Source organism: Petromyzon marinus, chromosome 36, assembly GCF_048934315.1.
Source record: "Petromyzon marinus isolate PM22_M1 ecotype Great Lakes invasive population chromosome 36, UKy_Petmar_22M1.pri1.0, whole genome shotgun sequence".
NCBI classification, from domain to species: Eukaryota; Metazoa; Chordata; class Hyperoartia; order Petromyzontiformes; family Petromyzontidae; genus Petromyzon; species Petromyzon marinus.
Genome location: NC_133702.1, coordinates 4,611,343 through 4,631,914, shown reverse-complemented (window position 1 = coordinate 4,631,914; position 20,572 = coordinate 4,611,343). Strand labels below are relative to the sequence as shown.

General features: G+C 44.9%; 1 protein-coding gene across 9 annotated transcripts in view; it reads right to left on the bottom strand.

Annotated features, from left to right (window-relative positions):
- The window catches only part of ARHGEF3 (Rho guanine nucleotide exchange factor 3), a 66,041-nt gene that overhangs the window by 6,884 nt on the left and 38,585 nt on the right, over window positions 1–20,572 (bottom strand). For all 9 annotated transcript variants that reach the window (XM_076072048.1, XM_032966661.2, XM_032966665.2 and 6 more), the window contains 6 exons: window positions 18,917–19,087; window positions 13,167–13,229; window positions 11,755–11,851; window positions 10,605–10,681; window positions 8,929–9,186; window positions 5,065–5,235 (listed from right to left, as the gene is read on the bottom strand). In XM_076072048.1, the coding sequence (XP_075928163.1) occupies window positions 5,065–5,235; window positions 8,929–9,186; window positions 10,605–10,681; window positions 11,755–11,851; window positions 13,167–13,229; window positions 18,917–19,087 (837 nt within the window). The remainder of the gene's footprint in view (window positions 1–5,064; window positions 5,236–8,928; window positions 9,187–10,604; window positions 10,682–11,754; window positions 11,852–13,166; window positions 13,230–18,916; window positions 19,088–20,572) is intronic.

The window sequence follows — 20,572 nt, the reverse complement described above, 5'->3', positions numbered from 1 at the left end:
AAAACACTCGCAGACCAAGTTACTCGCAATCCAAGTTTTTACTGTACTTGAAATGAACAAATGTTTCCTACTCTTTTCAGGCTCTGAAATTGTTAACAATAATGAGTGCCAGGGATTTGCTCAACGTCGAAACTGACTTCATTTCAAGCATTTAACAAGAGCACAGAATGCCCTTGTGTTCCTTGGACATGAAATACACAAATGCCTGATTTAGATGTGCTGTGTATCATCACAGTGATCTGGGAATAAAAATCTTTAACTCGGAGCCAAGCCTTAATCACTCCACGTCAACGAGCCATCGGTGATAAACCATTAATTTATCATTAGTGCTGCAATGATTGCAATTAATGCATACTCCCGTGCATTTTCAGTGCATACTCGATATGCTGGCTGCTGGAAACGGGCAGAAGCATAAGCGTTCTCAGGACAAGTGGAATATCCTAGCATGGGAATGGTGGTTGCTCTGGGGGACATTGAAGGGGCCGGAGGCATGTAATAAAAGCACAAACGACTGAGCCCCTATAATTTGTGGCCAGGTCGCTTCTGAAAAATAAGTTAACACCCTCACAGTGGGCTTTGTCTGGTAGGATAGGGATGGTTTAGTGTTGTATTTGCATGCGTTTGGGCGATTTATTTACCTTTCTTGTACATTGCACTCCTATTGTATTTTAATAAAATAAAAAAAATACCATATTATCGTATTTTTGTATCGTTTATTCTTGTGACGTTCTTACACGGCCCACTACTGGACAAAATAGCTTTATAGCTCATTGGATTCCTCCAGTAGAAATTATTATTCTGATTCTAATGTCTGCATTTGACAGCTTTGACGACTGCCCCACCTCTTTCACCAACCCGGCAATGCCCAGCATGGTGAAGTATGGTAAAAAAAAACATCCGTCACTAACGCAGCTTGGGAGAAGGCCGTCATCTAGCAGTGGATTGACAAATGGATATAGTCCATAAGTGTTTTTTTGGGTTAGATCGCGTAAATATATAAATGTGTCGTGAAATCCACCACCACCTGACACAGCCAACTAGTAAGGGTTTTCACGTAAACTGAACGTGGCCAATTCGTTACTAGTACAGCGCACCGGTGTGTTGGAGAGCCAAGCCACAACATTCACAATCTGAGTACGACGTTTCGCCAGTAATTACAACTAGCTTCATCAGGCGACAGCCAGATTTGTTTAAAACTGTCTGTCAGGCGGGTTTAACGACGCATTTATATATTTACGCGATCTAACCCAAAAAGAAACCTGCATTATGGACGATATTGGTCGCGAAAGCCTACGTGTTAAATGGATATCGGTTCACATTTTTATATTGAAAAAAATGTATTCGGTAAAAAAATAAACACCCATCTCTGAATCCGCACACCTCCCTGTTACCATTCCTCGAGAAGCACCACCTGCAGTAATGTGACCATCGGGAGTGTCATTACGATCCGACCTCTCGCACCCCATACGTCTTGCTCCCCCGTGCTGCAGCTGTACTCTCCTTTTGAACCACCTCATCCGACATCCCTTTTTCCCCTCTGTAAGGTTCAGAACAGCCTCCGCAGAATGAGCAGTGAGAGAGTCGGAGTGGATGGTCACGTCGATCCGCCACCGTAATGAGAGTAAACGCCTGCTGATTCCACAAAGCTAAGGCTGGTTATTTTTTCTTGATCGTTCTCTAATGGAGATTGCTGGAATTTGCCACTTTAAATTGTCGCAATCGGCTCATTACAACGCAGAATCATTTCCCTCTTTTTAGTGAAACGTTAATCCAAAGTACTGTAAACTCTGCATGTTTAACATACCAAACAGGCTACCAAATGTGACATTACAGTTCCATCAAATGCCCACAATTTCTCTGGCACTTTCAAAGCTGTGTACTACTTTGGTACGTTTGATATATAAAAACAAGGCTATCTCTGTTGTTATCAAGCCTTATGTTCATATATTGATCAAATGTGTCAAACAAGGATATCCAGTGTGTTCTATTCACTGAAGTGTAGAATGGTTGAAAACCCATCTATAAATAACACAATTCAATACCAAGAAACAGCTGTTAGAGATCCATGGCTAATATACAGGCACGTATACTGTGTACATGCACATGCAAATGTTACGTCAAGCTTATAACTATGCTGCACTGGAACTGAACATGTCATGTTCCCACACCAGTAATAGACCGTAACTTTTATCCATATATATAAAAGGGAAATTTGTGAATGTGTGTCTGTTCGAAATGTTTAGCATACTTCCCAACAATAATGGATATATTTTGCACGGCAAGTGAGCAGTGACGTCACATCTGTGTGTCACCCGCATACGGCAGCGTCACGCAGTGTGCCTGCTGACGTCACGCACCCCCCCCCACCCTCCGCGTAGGCAGTGGATTAATCCAAGACAAGAATCCAAGTCCCGGGCGAAGCCGGGTAGTAAAGCTAGTGCAGTAAAATATTTATATTGATAAATGAATCGCAATGAGTAAGAATGACTCGTGGAAAGTGGCTCTTTGCCCACTTGGATCTCACAGTTCAAACAACTGTCCACGGGGCACAGGATTATTACATGTGCTAACAAAAACACTGCGTGACTCATGGATCTCATCACCAGGGTGCTGTGCACTTTTGTCGAATAAGAAAACAACAAAACATTGGTGACACAGCCAACAGCCTGGTTTCTTTGGCTCAGAGTGCCTCGTGGTGACTAAGAGGGCCACAGTTTGTTTGCTTCGTCGTTTCAAGAGGATCAGGACCTGATGCTATCAACTGCTGCTCCGCCGGCCGCCATGTGAACACACGGGAGGCAGAGCACCGCTGTCAGACACTCCCACCTCCCACGGTGCCCATCATGCTGACCTGCCTTTTTTCTAGACATGTCTGTGGAAAGAAGCACTGCCATCATTGGCTCTTGTTTTTTTCCAGTGGTTTAACCATTCCATCTCACGATAGGGATGTTATCAGAGTGAGAGCTTGGGGCTCAGTAAAGCTGCCTTGATAACTTATCGCTTATAAAAGCAGCTCACATTTGTGGGTTCGTGGATATGTACTGCGGCGTTGGCACGACGAGCTGCTGTTGATATCTAACGTAAGCAGTGCCGAATCCTGATCGTCACGCATCGTGTAAGGAGATGAGCAATAGAGAAGAAGATGACCGTGCACGTATTTGCTTCTCTGCATCCTCCTTTCCCAAGGCTTTGTAGCCTGGAAACTCTAAGGACAACGGCTCGTCAATACGTGACACAATTCCACCCCGTCTCATCCATCCCCTATACCATAGTGATCTGTGAAACATTTATAAATAAACTCAGGGACCTTCACTGCAAATAGCATTCCAGCAACAACAGAGGAATCCTCCACCCTCGGAATGAGAAAGCTCCCGTGTCAATGATTTGAGGAAGAAGTTACGTGGAAATCAACTCGCAATTATTACAGCTGTTTAGCATTGATGGCAACATTCCTACTTTGTAAATGAGCTTCATGCAACTCGGCGCAGCCACTCGGCATAAATAACCGAACAATGGAGATGAACCAATCGCTGCCAAGCAGAGAAACTTAGCGAGGGCGACGCTGCTCATTGCAGGCACTTGCGGCGAGACACCCCATTACATTGTGCATTCATTCGTTGAAAATTACTCCTGAGATAGAGCCCACTTGCGTTACACCCCGATTAACGAAGGGCTGGTCTGGGTGGGATGTGGAACGTGCAGCCGCGGGTAGCTGGATAGCGCAGGGGGATAATATTGCGTAAAAGCATTGAGCCAGGACCGCTTGAGTAAACGGGTTTGCTTCTAAAGACAACTGTAGAGGGAGGTAACGCTGGTCTTAGCACTCTCCAAGTACGGTTTTTTTTTCTTCCAATTCATTGGGTATATTCCACCTCTTAAGATTAAGACTAATAATCGAAGCGGAATGAAAACCTTTTGGCAGCATGTACAAAGTTGTGCTTCCAGAAGGCCAAGAAGCCAAGTGAAATGACTTCACGGGCAGTTCTGCGATGCCATATTTGGGAGCCATTCTCCGGCACAAAACAGACACACTAATTGGGGGGAGGGGGCTGAAGACAAATAAAAAAAACATCGCGTAGAACGGGGTGGGGAATCTATTGTACAGGGGCCGTATCTGGCCAGCAGCCACAATATTTTTGGCTCTGCAACCCTGTTTCGAAATTTAGGACGCGTCACTTCTGTCACTGCAAGGGCCTCTTTACAATGGGTTGACACGCACACGTTGTTTGGCATAATTATTGGATAACGCCGAACCGTGTGTTAGTACACGGCTCGCCAAAGGTACAGCAACATTTGTAGCTCGGAATATGAAGAAGAAACAAATTCAAAAATAATGAAACCGTGCACAGATGTGGATGTCAGAAGAATACATTTTCAAATATTTCCAACATTTGGGCATGGCACAAGGTTTGAGGGACGGGGGGTACACACAGTATTCCGCTTCTGCAAATGTACACCTCTGCAACGTCATCATGGCCTTATGGGAGCCTCGGTACGGAAGACGTACCGAGGCTCCCATAAGGCCATGCAGGAAGGCGTGTGGCACAGTTTGGCGCCAGTTGTCGTAGAGTGCGGTCGTGTCGCTTCGGTTCTCTGCGGTCAGTAGGGCCTTTAAAAAACGGCGCTAAGCCTCTCTGAACAAAATAACGCTCAACCGTTTGCACGTTCCCGAGATTCAGCGGTGAACGGAACCCACCCTGCAACTTGCAGACGTCATCGGAACGGGAAGGAGATAAGAGTTTCGCCCGTCTGGGGCAACGGAGGGCCATCCTCCCCTTTGTTTTGCCCCTTTAATGTGGTCCCGCCACGCCGGAATGGATGTTCGTGGATTTTTTGTTGTTGTATACCGTTGTTGGAATCATCCGGTGTGGTTTGCAGGACCCGCATGTTGTTGTGATAAAAATATAATACTAATTAAAAAAAAAAGCTTTGACCAGATTTGAAAATGCTATTCGGCCCTCCTCGGTGTGGAGAAGGTTCTGCTCCCCTGTCGTAGAAACCGGGGAGTCCCTCCACCCTGCCCCTGCACGCTCATGGGCGACGAGGAAAGAAGGGTGAACTCACGGTGCCACGGTTGTTGCGCAGCTCGCCGTGGAGGTGCAGCGTGCGCGACGTGGCGATGAGGGGGTCGCGCTGACGCTCGTCCAGGTAGTCAAGCTTGTCGCGGAAGTAGCAGCACTCCGACTCGCCCGTGCGCGTGTTCACGTCGGCGACCACGCCCTGGATGATGGAGATCTGCAACACGGGCAATGGGCGTCTCTCGCTTTAGGAAAAACACTCAAGATCTGGGCCGATGATCATTATAATCATTACAGAAATGCAATGGCTCACAAACGAAACAGAATGCATACGCTCACGGGACGTGAACACGAATCGTGCGCGTGAGTCGTTATTAAATATTAATGCAAATTATATGCAGATGGTGCCTTTAAGCTAATTAAACAATAACACTGTACACACAAGACAAAACAAATAAGGTATTGCAAATGAAAAAGTAAAAACCAAAAGACAAAGACTGGATTCGAAATCCGTTCCACGATCTCAAAGAATGACAATTCCTCAAATTGCGGGGGTGAAGGGATGCATTGTCACATGTCCATCAGAAAGATCAAGAGGCCAAAGCCAAACCATCTCGTTATATGTATGTCTAAATATGCTTCAAATAACCACATTAGCTAATGTGGCAATGCAAACCATTGTAAAGAAAACGGACGTTGCAGGAGCACTCAAGGCGATATCCTGAATCAAAATGCTGATGTAAAAAAAAAACTATTTTTTATTTTACAAGGTAAGGACCCACTCTGAGCTACGTAGCTCTTTTTCAGAAGCTACCTGGCTACAAATGAAAGCTCAACGAAGCGGCTCATCACGTGGAAATGTATAGCAACCAAATACTCTAAATGCATGTTTATAAATGTGGAGGGAAAACACGGAGAAAAAGCCACTTGACCAGAGGGAGAAAATGCAAACTCCAAATATACATAACAATAGGTTTTACCCGATCTGGCAATAGAACAGGTGTTAAGATGTTAAAACACCAAACCGAATCCTTATTGCCATAAAGTGTAAAACATATTGTTACATCTTGATAATGGCAAGAAAGGCCCCATATTCTAGCTGCTCACCCCAAACTATAAATGCCCTAATAGTGCATTGTCTTTGTGCTTTGAGACTAGGCTCTCAAGAAAGACGATGTCTCTTGTGTGGACCAATCAGATTCAAAGATAATGCCATATATATTATCAGAGTATGTTTTATTGTTTGCATGTTCACCGTAAGTTCGTGTGGTTAATGCAGACAAGATTTCTTGAAAAAGGATTGTTTGGTGTTTTAAACATCTTAACACCTGTTTTATTGCCAGAAAGGTTAAAACCTATTGTTATATTTGATACTGACAAGAAAGGTCCAAATATACAGCAGGCGTCAGGGTCGGGATCGAACCCACCGACCTCCTATAGTTCACATCTTGCCACTATGACACCCACATAATGTATATGCATATTTATTAATATTCACACAAAAGAATAGAGTTTGAAAGCACAACACATATTCCCACAAAGAGGTGGTGGCACACATTAATCACCGCCACAGCACAGGTAATCCAGCTGTGACAGCTGTGGTTTCACTGGCAGGGGGCCCCCAGGCCAACTCTAATCCTCCAGCCAAGAAACTCCCTTCGTGGGAAACCTGATCTTTATTATTTTTCCACGAGCACATGTGGATGTTTTGGTTGACTGCAGATGCCTTGTCTTTGCACTGCAACCATGAAGGTTCGTTGAGTTGTCAGTGTTCATGCATTTGCAGGTGCGTTTATATAAGCACCAACAGTAAAATGCTTTCATGATTTCAAAATTAAGAGACATGTCATGGGTTCTCATCCCACTGTAATACAGGGAAAACATTGTTTATTAGACGTATAATGATTCACCCCCTTCATGATTCAATGTTATGAATGGGACCACAATTTTATTGGAATCGTTTATTTCATTGCCCATGTGGCGCATGTAATATATATTTGTTTGTTTCTCAGTCCGCTTGCCCTGGTGAGGGTCGTGGTGGCAGCATGTTGAGTAGTGGCGGTCCAGACCTCCCTTTCCCTGGCGACAGATTCCAGCACTACACTATGATACACTACACTATACACTCCTACACTACACTATACACTACTATACACAGACTCTAGCTCTTCCTGGGGAATTCCGATGCGTTCAAAGGCCAACCGAGCGACAGTCCCCCTAGCGTGTCCTGGGCCCGTAATATATATACAGTGAAACCTTGGATTGCGAGTAACTTGGTCTGCGAGTGTTTTGCAAGACGAGCAAATTTTTTAAATAAATAATAATTTGATAAACGAGCGATGTCTTGCAATACGAGCAGTACGTACAGTATATGCTTTGTCTGCCGAGTGTCACGTGATCACAACTGAGCCAATGGTTGTTTCCTCTCTCTCGCTGAGGGATTGTGGGTAATCATCTCCCATGCTCGGTCTCAGTCGGCGTGCCTCACTCGTATAGTTAACATCCGTGCGAGCGTATACTGTTTAATACAGTATAGTGTTGTGACCACGTGTGTGTGCATAAAGCATTTTTTTTATTTTGTGTCCAAGTGTAGTGACTGTTCTTTAGTAACTGTACTGCAAGTGAAAGTCGTCCTACACAATAACCCTCTTCCTCCTCTCTCTCGTCTCCCTCACACCAGCCACGATTAAATGTAATTAATAAATTTGATAACTTTATATTAAATTTAAATAACAAAAATATAAAAAGGTATTTTGTATTGATCATTTTTATATGAATACAGTATTTTGGGTTGTGGAACGAATCATCTTGAGTTTCCATTATTTCTTATGCAGAAATTCGCTTTGATATAAGAGTGCTTTGGATTATGAGCACGTTTCCGGAACGAATTATGCTCGCAATCCAAGGTTTCACTGTACTGATATAAATGTATATATAATCTTCAGTGGAACAACCCATATGACAAAAATACAATTATAAATAATTGATTCTCATACACAATAGACTCGTGTATTTTGCCAGTAAGAATTCATATTAAACGGATGATGCACTCACTCCTTTGTTTATTATACCCATGTTTAATGGAAATCATTCTGTATCTCAGTGCAATCTTAACTAGTTCTACCTAGGTGATCAAGGTTGAATTTGATCATTCTCACAAATATAGTAGGCAAATTACAACTGTTTTCAACTGTTTTCAACTGGTTTTGAAAGAAAAAATAATCTTATCGATCAATTGTGAAATTTATTCGTAACTTTAAGGACCTTTCCATCAGGGCCAAAGGTTTTTCGATGTCTAGGGAATAATTATAGATGAGGCACCATTGGCCTTGTGTGGAGGACCTCTGCTCAGATCTGAGGCCCAGGGCAAACTTACCCTACCTGCCCACCATGCCACCGCCCCCTCATCTCGAGAGCCCTATTTTCCCTTGAGGGCCCTGTGGATCTGTGCATGACTCACAAGCAGGTTAGCAACCCGGCGCTCACTTGACTCCACCTTCCCCATGGCACAACAAACAGTGGTGTAGCCGGATTGCCATGGGCCCTGGTGAAAGAAGCAAATGGAGCCACCTGTCCAATTTCCCCACCCCACCCACCCTCTCCAAGTCTGGAACCTGGGTCCCTCCGACATGTGGGTCTAGGTGCTATTACACCACCAACACAATGCATAGCTACCCCCCACAGCACAAGTGAAGAGACATTTAGGAGCAAAACCCAGCCCCCCTGCTGTGTATATCTTTGGAGTTTGCATGTTGTCCCTGGTGTTTCCCTCCACATCCAGAAATATGCCTTTAAGAGATATACATTTCCACGTGATGATAAGCCACTTCGTTGTTGAGCTTTCATTTGTGGCCAGGTCGCTTCTGAAAAAAAGAGCTATATAGTTCAGCGGCGACTGCCGGTCGCTCACCGCTTCCTCCAGGCACTGCTGGTCCGGGTGCTCGTTGGGCGTGTGGCGCAGGATCTCGCGCAGCAGCAGCGGGTACTTGACGAGCCGCGAGCGCGGCACGTCCAGGAAGCTCCACAGCTCCAGCTTGCGGCTGAAGGGCGACTCGAGGCACCGCTGCAGGAAGTCCTGCACGCGCGGGTCCTGCTTCTTCTGGTCGAGCAGCGCCTTCGCCGCCACCTGGTTGGCGCAGTAGCACGTGTACGCGTTGAGGCACGGCAACTGCAGGCCGGGCAGGGGTTGGGCAGTTGGACAGGGACAAACGGAAAGAGACATAAGGTAGAGAAAACATGTGATTACCTCTTACCGTTGTGCACCGTGTGGGACATTGTATTGTCCAGCAAGCTAGTCTGTGTATGTATGATTAACTGATTTTGCACCGTACATAGCCAAACGTGCTAATCGGAGGTGTATAACAGGGGTTTATTGATAATCCACTTTTTGTCAATACTCTGCTGTAGAAGTGCCACCCCCCCCGTAAGGCCACATAGGTCGTGGGATTTATCCGACCATACTTCACAACACAAGGTAGTGCGAGTTTGACAAAGCAAGAAGCGTGCATCTGGGGAGGATGATATAGTACAGCAATGAACTTGCGCTGCAATGCCCTCTGCTGCTCACAACGTAGCCCCTCAGCAGCACCTAACTCCTGTGGCATGCATAGTGGTCGCCCACCAAAGCACTATTCAGGCTCGTTCCTATGTAACTTCCGAGATCTGATGAGATCGGCTGCATTTCGAGTGATCTGGTCACAGGCAAACTCTAACAGGTGACACCACTATTAAATGTAATGTCAGAGTACATCTGTTGTTATCAGAATTCCTCGTGAGTTGTATAGACTCATGCTGTCCTCCTAGTTGTTTAAATCCCTTATAGTATCCATAATAGAGGTGTTTTGGGTTAGATCACGTAAATATAAATGTGTCGTCAAACACGCTACCAACCAATTAACAGTTAATTGGTTGGCTGTTAAACTAAGCCAATTAGGTGGCTGTGTCGGGTGGTGGCAGGTTTAACGACACATTTATATTTATGTGATCTAACCAAAAAACCTCTATTATAGATAATATTGGTCGCGAAAGCCTACGTGTTAAAACTCCCTTATAGTAGTCAAGATCGCCACACACTTGGGAGGACAAATGAACACCCATGGCTCCATTCCCCTAAACACTGCTTGATCCACCAATTCAACATAAATAAATTGCTAATGTTTAAAATGCTTAGTACAGCCCCTATTATTAATAATGGGAATTGTAATGTAGGAATACCTCACTGAGTCTAACGGTTTGTTTTTTTCCAAATTGAATATTCAGCCAAACCCATTTTATGTAATGTTTTGCATGTAGACAGAAAACCGGAGTCGCTCGTGCATACTTGGAAATAACCCTCAATGACTGCACAAAACCGTTTCCTGTATTAACATCTCCTGGCCACCAGGCAGATCAACAAGTGCAGGAATTCCACAACTCTACGAGGAACCTGTGGAGGCTTCACACACAAGTGACTTTCATGGTGCTGCTGCTGCATCTTCTGCTGCTCGAGCTAAGCACTGAGGTTTGGCAACCGTGGCAAGTGGCAATGAACCAAGTCGCCGAGGCACTGAGCTTTCCACCGAATTGGCATGTGAGAGAGCGCCTCACCCACTCCACCAGGATGTGCCCCACGCGCTCCGTGGCACCGTTGGGCTTGCGTGCCTTCTGCAGCCCGGTGAGCAGGTCTGTGGGAAAGTTGAACGCGGGCAGGGACGTCAACACGAATGTTATTTAATCTTAGCCACATTATTAAATAACATTCGTGTTTATCAGCCAATGCACCATCTGGAGAAAAGGCTTTGTTTAAGCAGGTAAATGGTATGTTACTGGTAGGAAACGTAGTGGACTGGAAGCCCAACCGGGATTAATTCACAGGAGGCAGGGGATTAATTGTGTATGTCTGTGGATGTCTGTCCACGTGTATCCAGACACCCGGATATATAACAAATGCGCTCCTAGTGGGTATTACTGGTAGTAAAAAATTCCTACCAGCCCCCTCCGCAGGAATGCGTTAAAGCAGTTAAATGGTTGAACCGTTTTTTTTTTTACTTTTCTACGTCTCATTAGCAGGGTGGGACTTGTTAAATAGTTGATTCAAAAATGTCTCTACAAACACCTTGGGACCATGCAGCAACCGAACACTGTGCTGTTTGGCAGATTTGGGATACTAACTAACAAGGGTCTATTTCACTGCCAAAAACAAAGAACAATTAGTGTATTACCCGCAATGTTGTCAACACCGAGCAAGATTCAGAACTTAATGTTCAGATATTGAAACGCGAGTCTCTTAAGCATCCTTTGGAGCAATGTATTCTCTTAAGGCTTCATGATTGCTGGTACTGTTACAGGGCAGGTTGAGCTATGAGTGTGTATGGTATAAAACCTGTGAGTGTGAAACCCTAGGATCTGCAAATGCCTGAGGATGCTAGATCAAAATATAATTAAATCTGCCGGTCGGTTAATAGCCTCTTAAGACTGGGAATCTAGTCGAACCGATGTTATATGTTAACCGATGTTATATACGCTCTGATGTCAACTTACATCAATACATTTTCACCTTCAATACATTTCCGCTTTCATAATTAAAGAACACCTGGCAGATTTTTAAGGCAACTTAAGTCACGACGTTGTAGGACTCGGCAGCATGTCGTACACTACATTATATACGTTGAAATTATTTTGCGCAGTACGTAGCCAACCATACTAATCTACATCAGCATGCCCCGGTGACACGCGCGAGTACGCCGTCGGCTCCCACCTTCGTGCAGTGGGATTAGAGAGTCGAGAGCCCCGAATATCTGCGCGAGTTCCACCGCCGTCATAATGGACAGCTTGAGCATGGGGTCTCTGTAGGCCTGTTCAACCACAATGCAGCCAAGCATGATCATTCACGCAAGGGGCGCACACGATGATAACCAGCCCCAATGCACTTTCATCGATGACGACGCAATTCATACATTGTGCTGAGAAAGCGATGTGTTTGGCTGCATGCACGGGCTGTTAATTTAGTCGAAGTGGTGGTGTGCAGGTGGATAGGTACAGGCATGGACAACTTGCTCATATATAATTCCAATTGTGAGAAATGTTTGCATACAATATGGAATTGACTGGGTTAATTTTAGGGCAATATACATTTGCATATTTCCTAATAATCCTATTTGCTCTGGTTTGTGTCTCCAAAGTTTGGGAAACTCTTTCATTAAATTGGCCAGTTTTCAATCGGTTCATATCATCTTTCATGAGAGTTCAGATGGACAGATAGGTTAATGAATAACTGCTTTCAACCTGAAACGAAAATTGTCAGAAAAAAACAGTCGATTGTAACGTCAGAAGACTTGTGTCAGCCAATGCTACTTATACCACAGTGAGTTGAATCAATCGGCAGAAAAGACAGATTGCAGAATGTATACATTATTACCAAAACACTGTGGTTGTGTGTTAAATATTATTCATGGAGTCGAATTAATTTTTTATGAACCACTTGTATAAGAATGTAATATGTACAATGTATGCACATTATATGCACATGTTATATTTGGCTATAGGAATGAATGAGATAGAATAAAGATATTACATGAGAGACAATCCAAAATGGGACGAAAAAATACGAATTGTGACTCCAATTTGTGACAATTCGTCCAATTGTCAGAGGTAATTAAGGAGGTTATATGTTATATGCGATGAAGATAGTATAAGTGGAATGTGATAGTGATGTCTGCCTTGTGCATTTTCATATAACACAGATTATTTTTCCTTTGTGCTAACCGTAAATTACCAAAATGGAAATCAAATAACCACATCACGTATTGTAATTTCACCCGTAGGCTAAGTGCTCTAAATTGATCATTTGTCGGTCCCTCTTATTAATTAAACAAAAGCAGTCCAATGCTGAAAGAATTAATCCGTTTTGACAAGGTTAATTAAAAACTATGGAGATTTTCAAACAATAAGTACATCATTGGCCGATAAGCACTCCTTTTATGAGCACAACATCCAAATCGATGCTACACTAATGGCCAATTCATTGACGATTTCTGCAAGGTTGCCGAGCGCGAACGAGCAGTGCCTGACAAAGGCCCGTGACGATATAAGTGAGCCACCGGCACCTGCTGCACAGCACGAGTATGTGTGTGTAAAAGCAGGATGACCGCACAATGCGGTGGCACTCACCTTCTTTGCCAGCTTGAGATCTTCAATCAAATCCTGCTCCCCTTGGGCCAGCTCAAAAATGGCCTAGAAAAACCAAAAAGGAGGATTTGGGTCCGCGCACACAACGCTTCCACACCATACATTTGTTGGTTTGAGCATGAACTCACACAGCAGCAAGAGCTTCAAATGAAATAAATAAAACGGTCTGTGGTCAGAGCGTAGCTTCGAGGCAAAGAGGTAGGCAGCCGCCTGCTCTTTGTACAGCTCTCGTCAACTCTTTTCTATTACAGCCCCCTTTCACAGTATCTTCCCAATCCATGTATTATCAAGTGGCACAGATTGGCTACGTACGATGCAAAAGTTCAACATACATGCATACATCATGAAAACTATTCAAAAGCGTTCCATCATGTAAATAATTATCTCAAACCAAACACATCAAGGCACAGCAGGCCAAGTGGAGATTACAAATGTTCTGTCTCATCTCCTGTATTCCTCGGTATGAGCGAGGCAAGCAAACCCATATAGAGGTCAAACGCGAACGGAAAGCGGCTGTCATCACGGATGTGGAATAATCCGCGGTACGACGTGTTTACTCGCAGGCCTGTTAAGGGCGCGTGGTGCATGCACGATCGGAGCATAATAAGGAAAAACACAATGGGCAAAGAGGGCGCTCAAATGACAGAACGATGAGAACGTATTGGCCTTCATGGCTGTGGAAACAAACAATTTAGTCGTGCAGCCATGTACTATGGCTTAGAGTAATGAGCTGGCACTGATGACATCCTGGGTTTGAATTCTGAGCGCTGCCCATATTGGGATCATGTCATCTAATGACGTGATTTCTGAGAGTACAATCGTAATAGAATTGGGAAATAGACAAAAATGTGATTGTCGAGCAGAATCTTAATTCTCCAAGAACTGAAGTGAAATACAGCATTTAAGTCAGTGTTTTTGACAAAGCTTATATGCCTTAACGCGCAATTAAAGTTAATGACATTTTGTTCGTACATGTGACAAATGGAAGCATATAAAATACGCTATCTCTTGGTGATGCATCGTGTAACTAAATTAATTACAGATGTAAATCCGACACTAATAGTGTAATCAATGCAATAGCAATTAATTAAAGTGAAAAACCCAAGACAATTTGTTTTGAGGAGACTAAATTTTGTCCGCAGCGCACTGAGAAAAACGTTTCCATTTTCACAGAAAAATAACTAAATGTAATTTTAATGCTGTAATTGCTTGCGTGGCCTTCCAGAGGCCAGGTTTTAATTAAGCGCAACAGAAGCAGCGACCTTCCCGCTGTGCAGCTGCCCGCTCACAATAAGCGTTTGCTAGTTGGCTTTTGCGTGTCGGGGTGCATGCACACGTACTGACGTTTTCATCTTTACGTGTATGTGTCACAAAATAAGTTTTTTTTGAGTGGGCCACCCCTATATTAACTCCGCCTTAAACATGCACTCAGCAATGATAACTGTGCGGGCCACTAATGGGTCTTGATAACATTATTAGAGCAGAAAATGAAAATCTTATTAGAGAGCGCACGAGAGAGCGCCGTATCAGTGCGGGAGCACGCCGTCCACATTTACGACTTGCTCCTTCTCACGCATCTGGCCCACGAGTGTGGGAATGAGTGCGTGCTCACGCTCCCCGTGCGTGCACAGGCTTGAGTGTGGGCGCGCCCCGCAATCTCCCTGCCGGAGTGTTTGCCGAGCAAGCCGGCCTCGCAGTCACGCACACGACCGTGTTTGCACTGTGCTTGCCCTGCCCGCCTGCTCACGTGGTCGCCGACCCAAGGCGGCAAGTGCAAGCAAATGCGCTCCTCCGTTGCATGTGCCATTGAAAGTAAACAATAAAATGTTTCTGGCACATCTGCACCACCTCGTCGCAACAATCTTTCGGCCTTGTTTATTCTGTCTTGTTTTTTCACTGTAACCTAGAGGAGAAATGTGCCCGAATCGAAAAATCGACTCTCACGCACGCGATTCAATGCGTGCACCATGAGCACGAGTATGGATTCTATAAAACGAAATTTCGTATGTTTAACTTCTTTCGCACCGTACGTAGCCAACCGTGATAATCGGAGGCGCGGGGGAAGGACAACACACACATATTTGCACTACAATCTACCAACACATACCCCGAGGGCTTGCAGACGAAATAAAAACAGGTCACAGTGAATGAAGGTGCAGCCCAACAATGGCTCACGCCACTGCTGGCAGAAAGCACCTCCACCACTCCAGGGAGCGTCAGAGGGCCCCTCTGGAGGGCCTGGCACGTCCACACTGGCCAGACGCTTTGGAAGACGTGGGAGTACCCACGCATCACCCCATCCCCCACACGCCGACCTTGCCAACTGACTGTGGTGCCTCCTTAGCAGCAGCACCTGAGCTGATTTGCACATGCAACAGGCAATGCACCTGGCACAGCCTGCAGCGTCCAAATCACGAGGGAGGTCTTGCTCAAGTCGGGAGCTGCATGGCACGGTTCTGCCAAATGGACTGATAAGGCTCGTTGTAATCACCAGCGAAACGTCGTACTCAAATTGTAAATGTTGTGGGTTGCTCTCGAACACACCAGTGTGCTGAAGTAGTAACCAATTGGCACGTTTTGTTTACGCTACAAACCTTACTAATTGGTTGTGTCGGGTGGTGGCGGGTTAAAGACACATTTATATTTCTGCGATCTAACCCAAAATAAACCTTGATTATGCACAATAAGAAAAGTTTTCAGAAGTCATGGTGCATTGTGGTTTTCCAGTCAGCTATTAATGAAGACACCTGGGGGGAACTGAGAGCAGAAGAATGCTCTCAAGATTTCTTGTGAAGCTGGAAGGCTATGCTTAAGAGTGTGATCATAAATGCCATGATTGAAAACGAATAGTAAGTCAACGTGAAATCTTAGCTCCCAAGTAAGAGCTGTTGGCTCAGGGAAACGTCATAACTCCCAAGACACCAGCCAATCGCTTGCCAGGAGGACATAAACAAGCACCCATCCAACTAGGCCGTCATGATGTCATCACTCCATGTGTTGTGGCTGAGGAAAGTATGTCGTTATTAATATCAATGATAACACTGTTATTGCTTATACTAGCGATGTTAGAAATATTGAGAGCAACGGAATTTATTTATTATTAATTTGTTTTATCATTACGTTATGCTGCTAATTATTCTCAGTTACAATAGACCTACACGAGTGGTCACTGACCACTCTTTAGATTTCTTGCAAATGTATGCAAAGGCCCATGTCGTAACTCTCGTATGCTTAAGAGTTACGAGAAATCTTATCGCAAACAGAAATTACAATGCGCGAGCAAGGTTTGTGCGATACGCTTTGGCCGGCTCTGCAGCGGCGCATGACCACACACCCTTCTCAACCCAACTGCTCGTGTGCCTAATCCGGCACGAAGGCCGGAGACGACGGGAGGCTTGCGGGTCAGTTTCAAAGCAGATCTGAGGGGCCTGCCATGCGTAGTAAAGCTAACAACAACAAAAACCACACACACACGCAACGATGAGAGCTACATTTCGTCAAATGCAAAATAACAATGGAGAATGATCTGTGATTTATTCAGCAAAATCAAGTTGGGAAAAAAATAGGTTGAACCTGATGAGCAGTTTTCATGAAACGAAGAACAAAGGGGAGAGACTACAAAAACTGTGATTTTAAGAGGTCAAAGGATGTGGGTGACAAATTTCAAAGACTATAGCCATATAAAGGGACCATATTTGGGACAATGTTTGTGTTAAGCATTCAGACGTCAGAGATATCACCTGAACAATGTTATATTACACCGTTGTCCGCAAAATTGTATGCATCCATCGCGATCACACACATGCTACATCACGGCGGTTTTTTTTAATCACTTCCGTGCGCTATCGTTATTATTTTTGGGATAAATTTGGCTTGCTTATTGCAGGTGCACTTCGTGGCAGATGCTGGGAAAAGATGAAAAATATGTAAATGTGCTTCACTCAGTTGAATGTTGTGCATTAAAATAAAAAGCAAGGCTTAAAAAAAGGGACTGGAATATTTAAAAAAATCTAAAAGCCCCCCCCCCCTTTCCAAATGCTCACCCCCCTCCTCTGTCCGTTCCCCTCCAGTAAAACAGCAGAACTTGCCTCCCTGCATTCCTTGACCTCTGTACACCTAAAAGCGTGTCCCGGGCAACCAGTGGCAACAGAGCTCGGTGATGGTTGTGGACGAAGTTGCTCACCGCTCATGGCTTTGATTCTCATTTATCTATTCATTCATTTGGCCAGCTGCCTCTTTTATTCATGTGCAAACCCCCCCCCCCACCACCACGTAATTTCCCCCCGTAGTACATTAAAGAAAGGGAAGACAATACAAAAAGCAAAAATAACAAGTAAACAGCACTCTGCATTGCAGAGTGGGGCAAACGAAAAACTCCAGTACTCGCCGCAATTATTTTTTTCATTTGTACCATCATGGCATCATCGTATAATTTAGACATTAATAGAGGACGTTGGGTAGACAAGTAAAAAGCAGACTGAAACAAAAATATCAGGACTGGAATTTGGGAATTGCTAATTTAAAGCTAGTCCAAATTTCCCTGGATCCCTGAATGATGTTGTTCAGTGTAAATGTCGGTTTGAATCTTATTAATATTTATACCATTGTGCAATACGGAGATAAAAAAAACAGATAATTAATGTAATCATAGTGTCACGACTAAATGCTGTTGTTTAATTGACGGATGCATAAACAAGCCTGCAAGCTGCCCGACAAGTCCTATACAGTGGGTTTAGTTAACAACAGTGGGATCACTGTAAAGTGCTTATGCATAGCCCTCATTGTTAAGTGGAAGCAACTCTGCTATTTTGTTGGAGCCATTATGCGGATAAGCGACAGCCCAAGTAAACCACTCCATATGCAATTTTACCTCTGGTAAATAACAAGCTACGTGTTTACGTGCCAACTTTCGTTATAGAAAAACAAAAACACTCGTAAAAAAACTCAGCTATTGGGTTATAGTTCTTCAGAAATGCAATGATCGTCATGCGGCCGAAAGATAATTCTCCGCTTTCGGACACCAAATGAACTGAATGAATCCAATTGGATGCCTCCCACGCATATGGGGGCCTCTGCATCAGTGCAGTCACCAGTCAACAAAAAATATCTTTCACCTGCAATGCCGCAGATATGTGTAGACTAACACGGTGAGGGATAATGTACGTTGTGCTGCACGGCGGCTCTGCTGTGACACAAATGCACCATCTGTTTGGCTGCAAAGGTACGCACATTTTACCTATCACTCCGCGAGGATGATGCACTTTCCGACATGCCGTGCTAAAAATGTTCATTAGGTGCCAGTAACCCTGATGCATTTTTAGTCCTCAGAACTAGCAATACACCAAATGAATTACATGTAAACATGTAATTTTAAGATGGCTTCTTTGTAGAGTTATTGGTGACCCCGATGAGCCCATCAACTCAATACGCTTGAGAATTCGGTTAAACTATAGTTAGAATTCGGTTTAACTACAGTGACGATCTCTGCAGTGCTCGCTCTGTGCTCAGACACATCAGCTGCCTCAGCCACTTTATGTGTATGCCTTCTCAGCGAACTACATAAGTCAATCGTGCAATTCATTTGTTCCAATAACAAGTGATGCAATGTCACACCGTGGCCATCCCGTGCAAACTGCCGCACGTTATTTCACAGATATCCCTCGCGTCCACCCCCCCCCCCCCGCCGTGACATCGGACGTGCCCAAGCAGTGAGCGCACGCATTAATTCTCACCTCCTGCCGCTTGATCTCGCTGCGCGAGAATGCCTCGTGCGCGCCAGCATCGTACGTCTCGCTCCACAGGCGGCTGTTGCGCCGCTTCGGCGGTGTGGGGGCCACGTGCTTGCTGTACGGCCGTACTGAGCAAGTAGGCGCCTGGTTCTCGCTACGGAAGCTGATGGACCGCTGCTCGCACACACGCACACACACACACACACGGATATTCCGTTGAGCACTGTGGACTTTAGAGACAAGGGAAGTGAGTAAGCAAAAACAGTAGAACCCTTGTTAACGACCACCGCTGTTAACGACGGGCCTCTACAGAGCCCAATGTGTTCGCTTACTAACCATTCCCCTATTAACGGGCTGCTGCAGGTTAATTAATGCATTGATTAACCATGTTTCTTTTAATATTGTGTGTTTATAATGTTGTTAGTATCTTTATGTATTAATATCCATTGCTTAAATATTATAACTGCGTTTTTTGGGTGAAAAACGATAGCTTTCGATGCTATCGGAACAATGTAAGCTTTGAACGTGTATTTCCGATACTCGCTTAACAACCAAATCACTTAACAACCGGTTTCGTGGAACCAATTACCGTCGTTAAGAGGGGTTTCTATTATAATAAATGTTCGTGAGCACATCCTAAGGCTGACATAGCACAAGATGGGGATGTTGTGGGCCCCAACCGCTGCTGCTTTTACACACTGCAGCAGGTTCTTATTTATGGCTAAGTTAAACTAAAAGAACCCCAGGCCAAGTTCAGATATCACATGTCATTTGCTATACATGGTCGAAAAGCAAATGCAGTCGGATAATGCATCATGAAAATGACAGCACCAGCGCTCCACGCACACAAACACACATCTATAGACACATCCACCTTTTGTAATGCCTAATCTGAAACTTCTATATCAAGCTGTGGACTACATAGATTGGCATTATGAAATAGGCATACTTAAACAAACAAAAAGTGGCTGAATTTGCAATGTATGTTGGAAGCCCAGCGATACTTGAATTAAGGACAAACTGGGTTCAGAGCCTAGAGGGTATTTTGAGCTCCTCACTCATGCCTGAGAGTCTCAACCATTCAGTCCCCAAATCCCCTTGGGGCTTTTTTATGCAGCTGACTGCTTTGGCTGTCATTGACTCGGGCCCTCATGAGACTCATGAGGGTCTTGTTCCATTCATGAGCTCATCAGTGTGGGCAGCCTTGAGGTTTTGGCTGGCACAGGCCTCTGTGGCATTGTGCGTCCTACCTACAAAAGGGGTACCCCCCCCTGGCCACAGGCCACGCACACCGCCGGTGCGGAGGACACGTGCACAGTGGGGAGGGGGAAAAAATAAACGTGCGCGGGGCTCGCCGAGTGACGCCGTCTGCACCACGGTCATCAGCGGGACGCCACTGCTGGAGTCACAGCGCGCTCGGCTCGGAGTGCCGCACTCGCTGCCACGGCCGTGGCTGACGCTGCACACGCATTATCTGACATTTCCCCCCACTTAATTACGACAAATAAAGAAAGCAACGAAATAGGACACGGGCAGCCTTTGTGCGAGCGGGTCCCCTCCTCACTGTGAGCCCCTGTGTGTGATTCACGGCGATGTACACACAAGCTCTCTCGCGGCGAGCTGCTCAGCAACGAAACCTCTGTGCCGATGGCTAAGGTC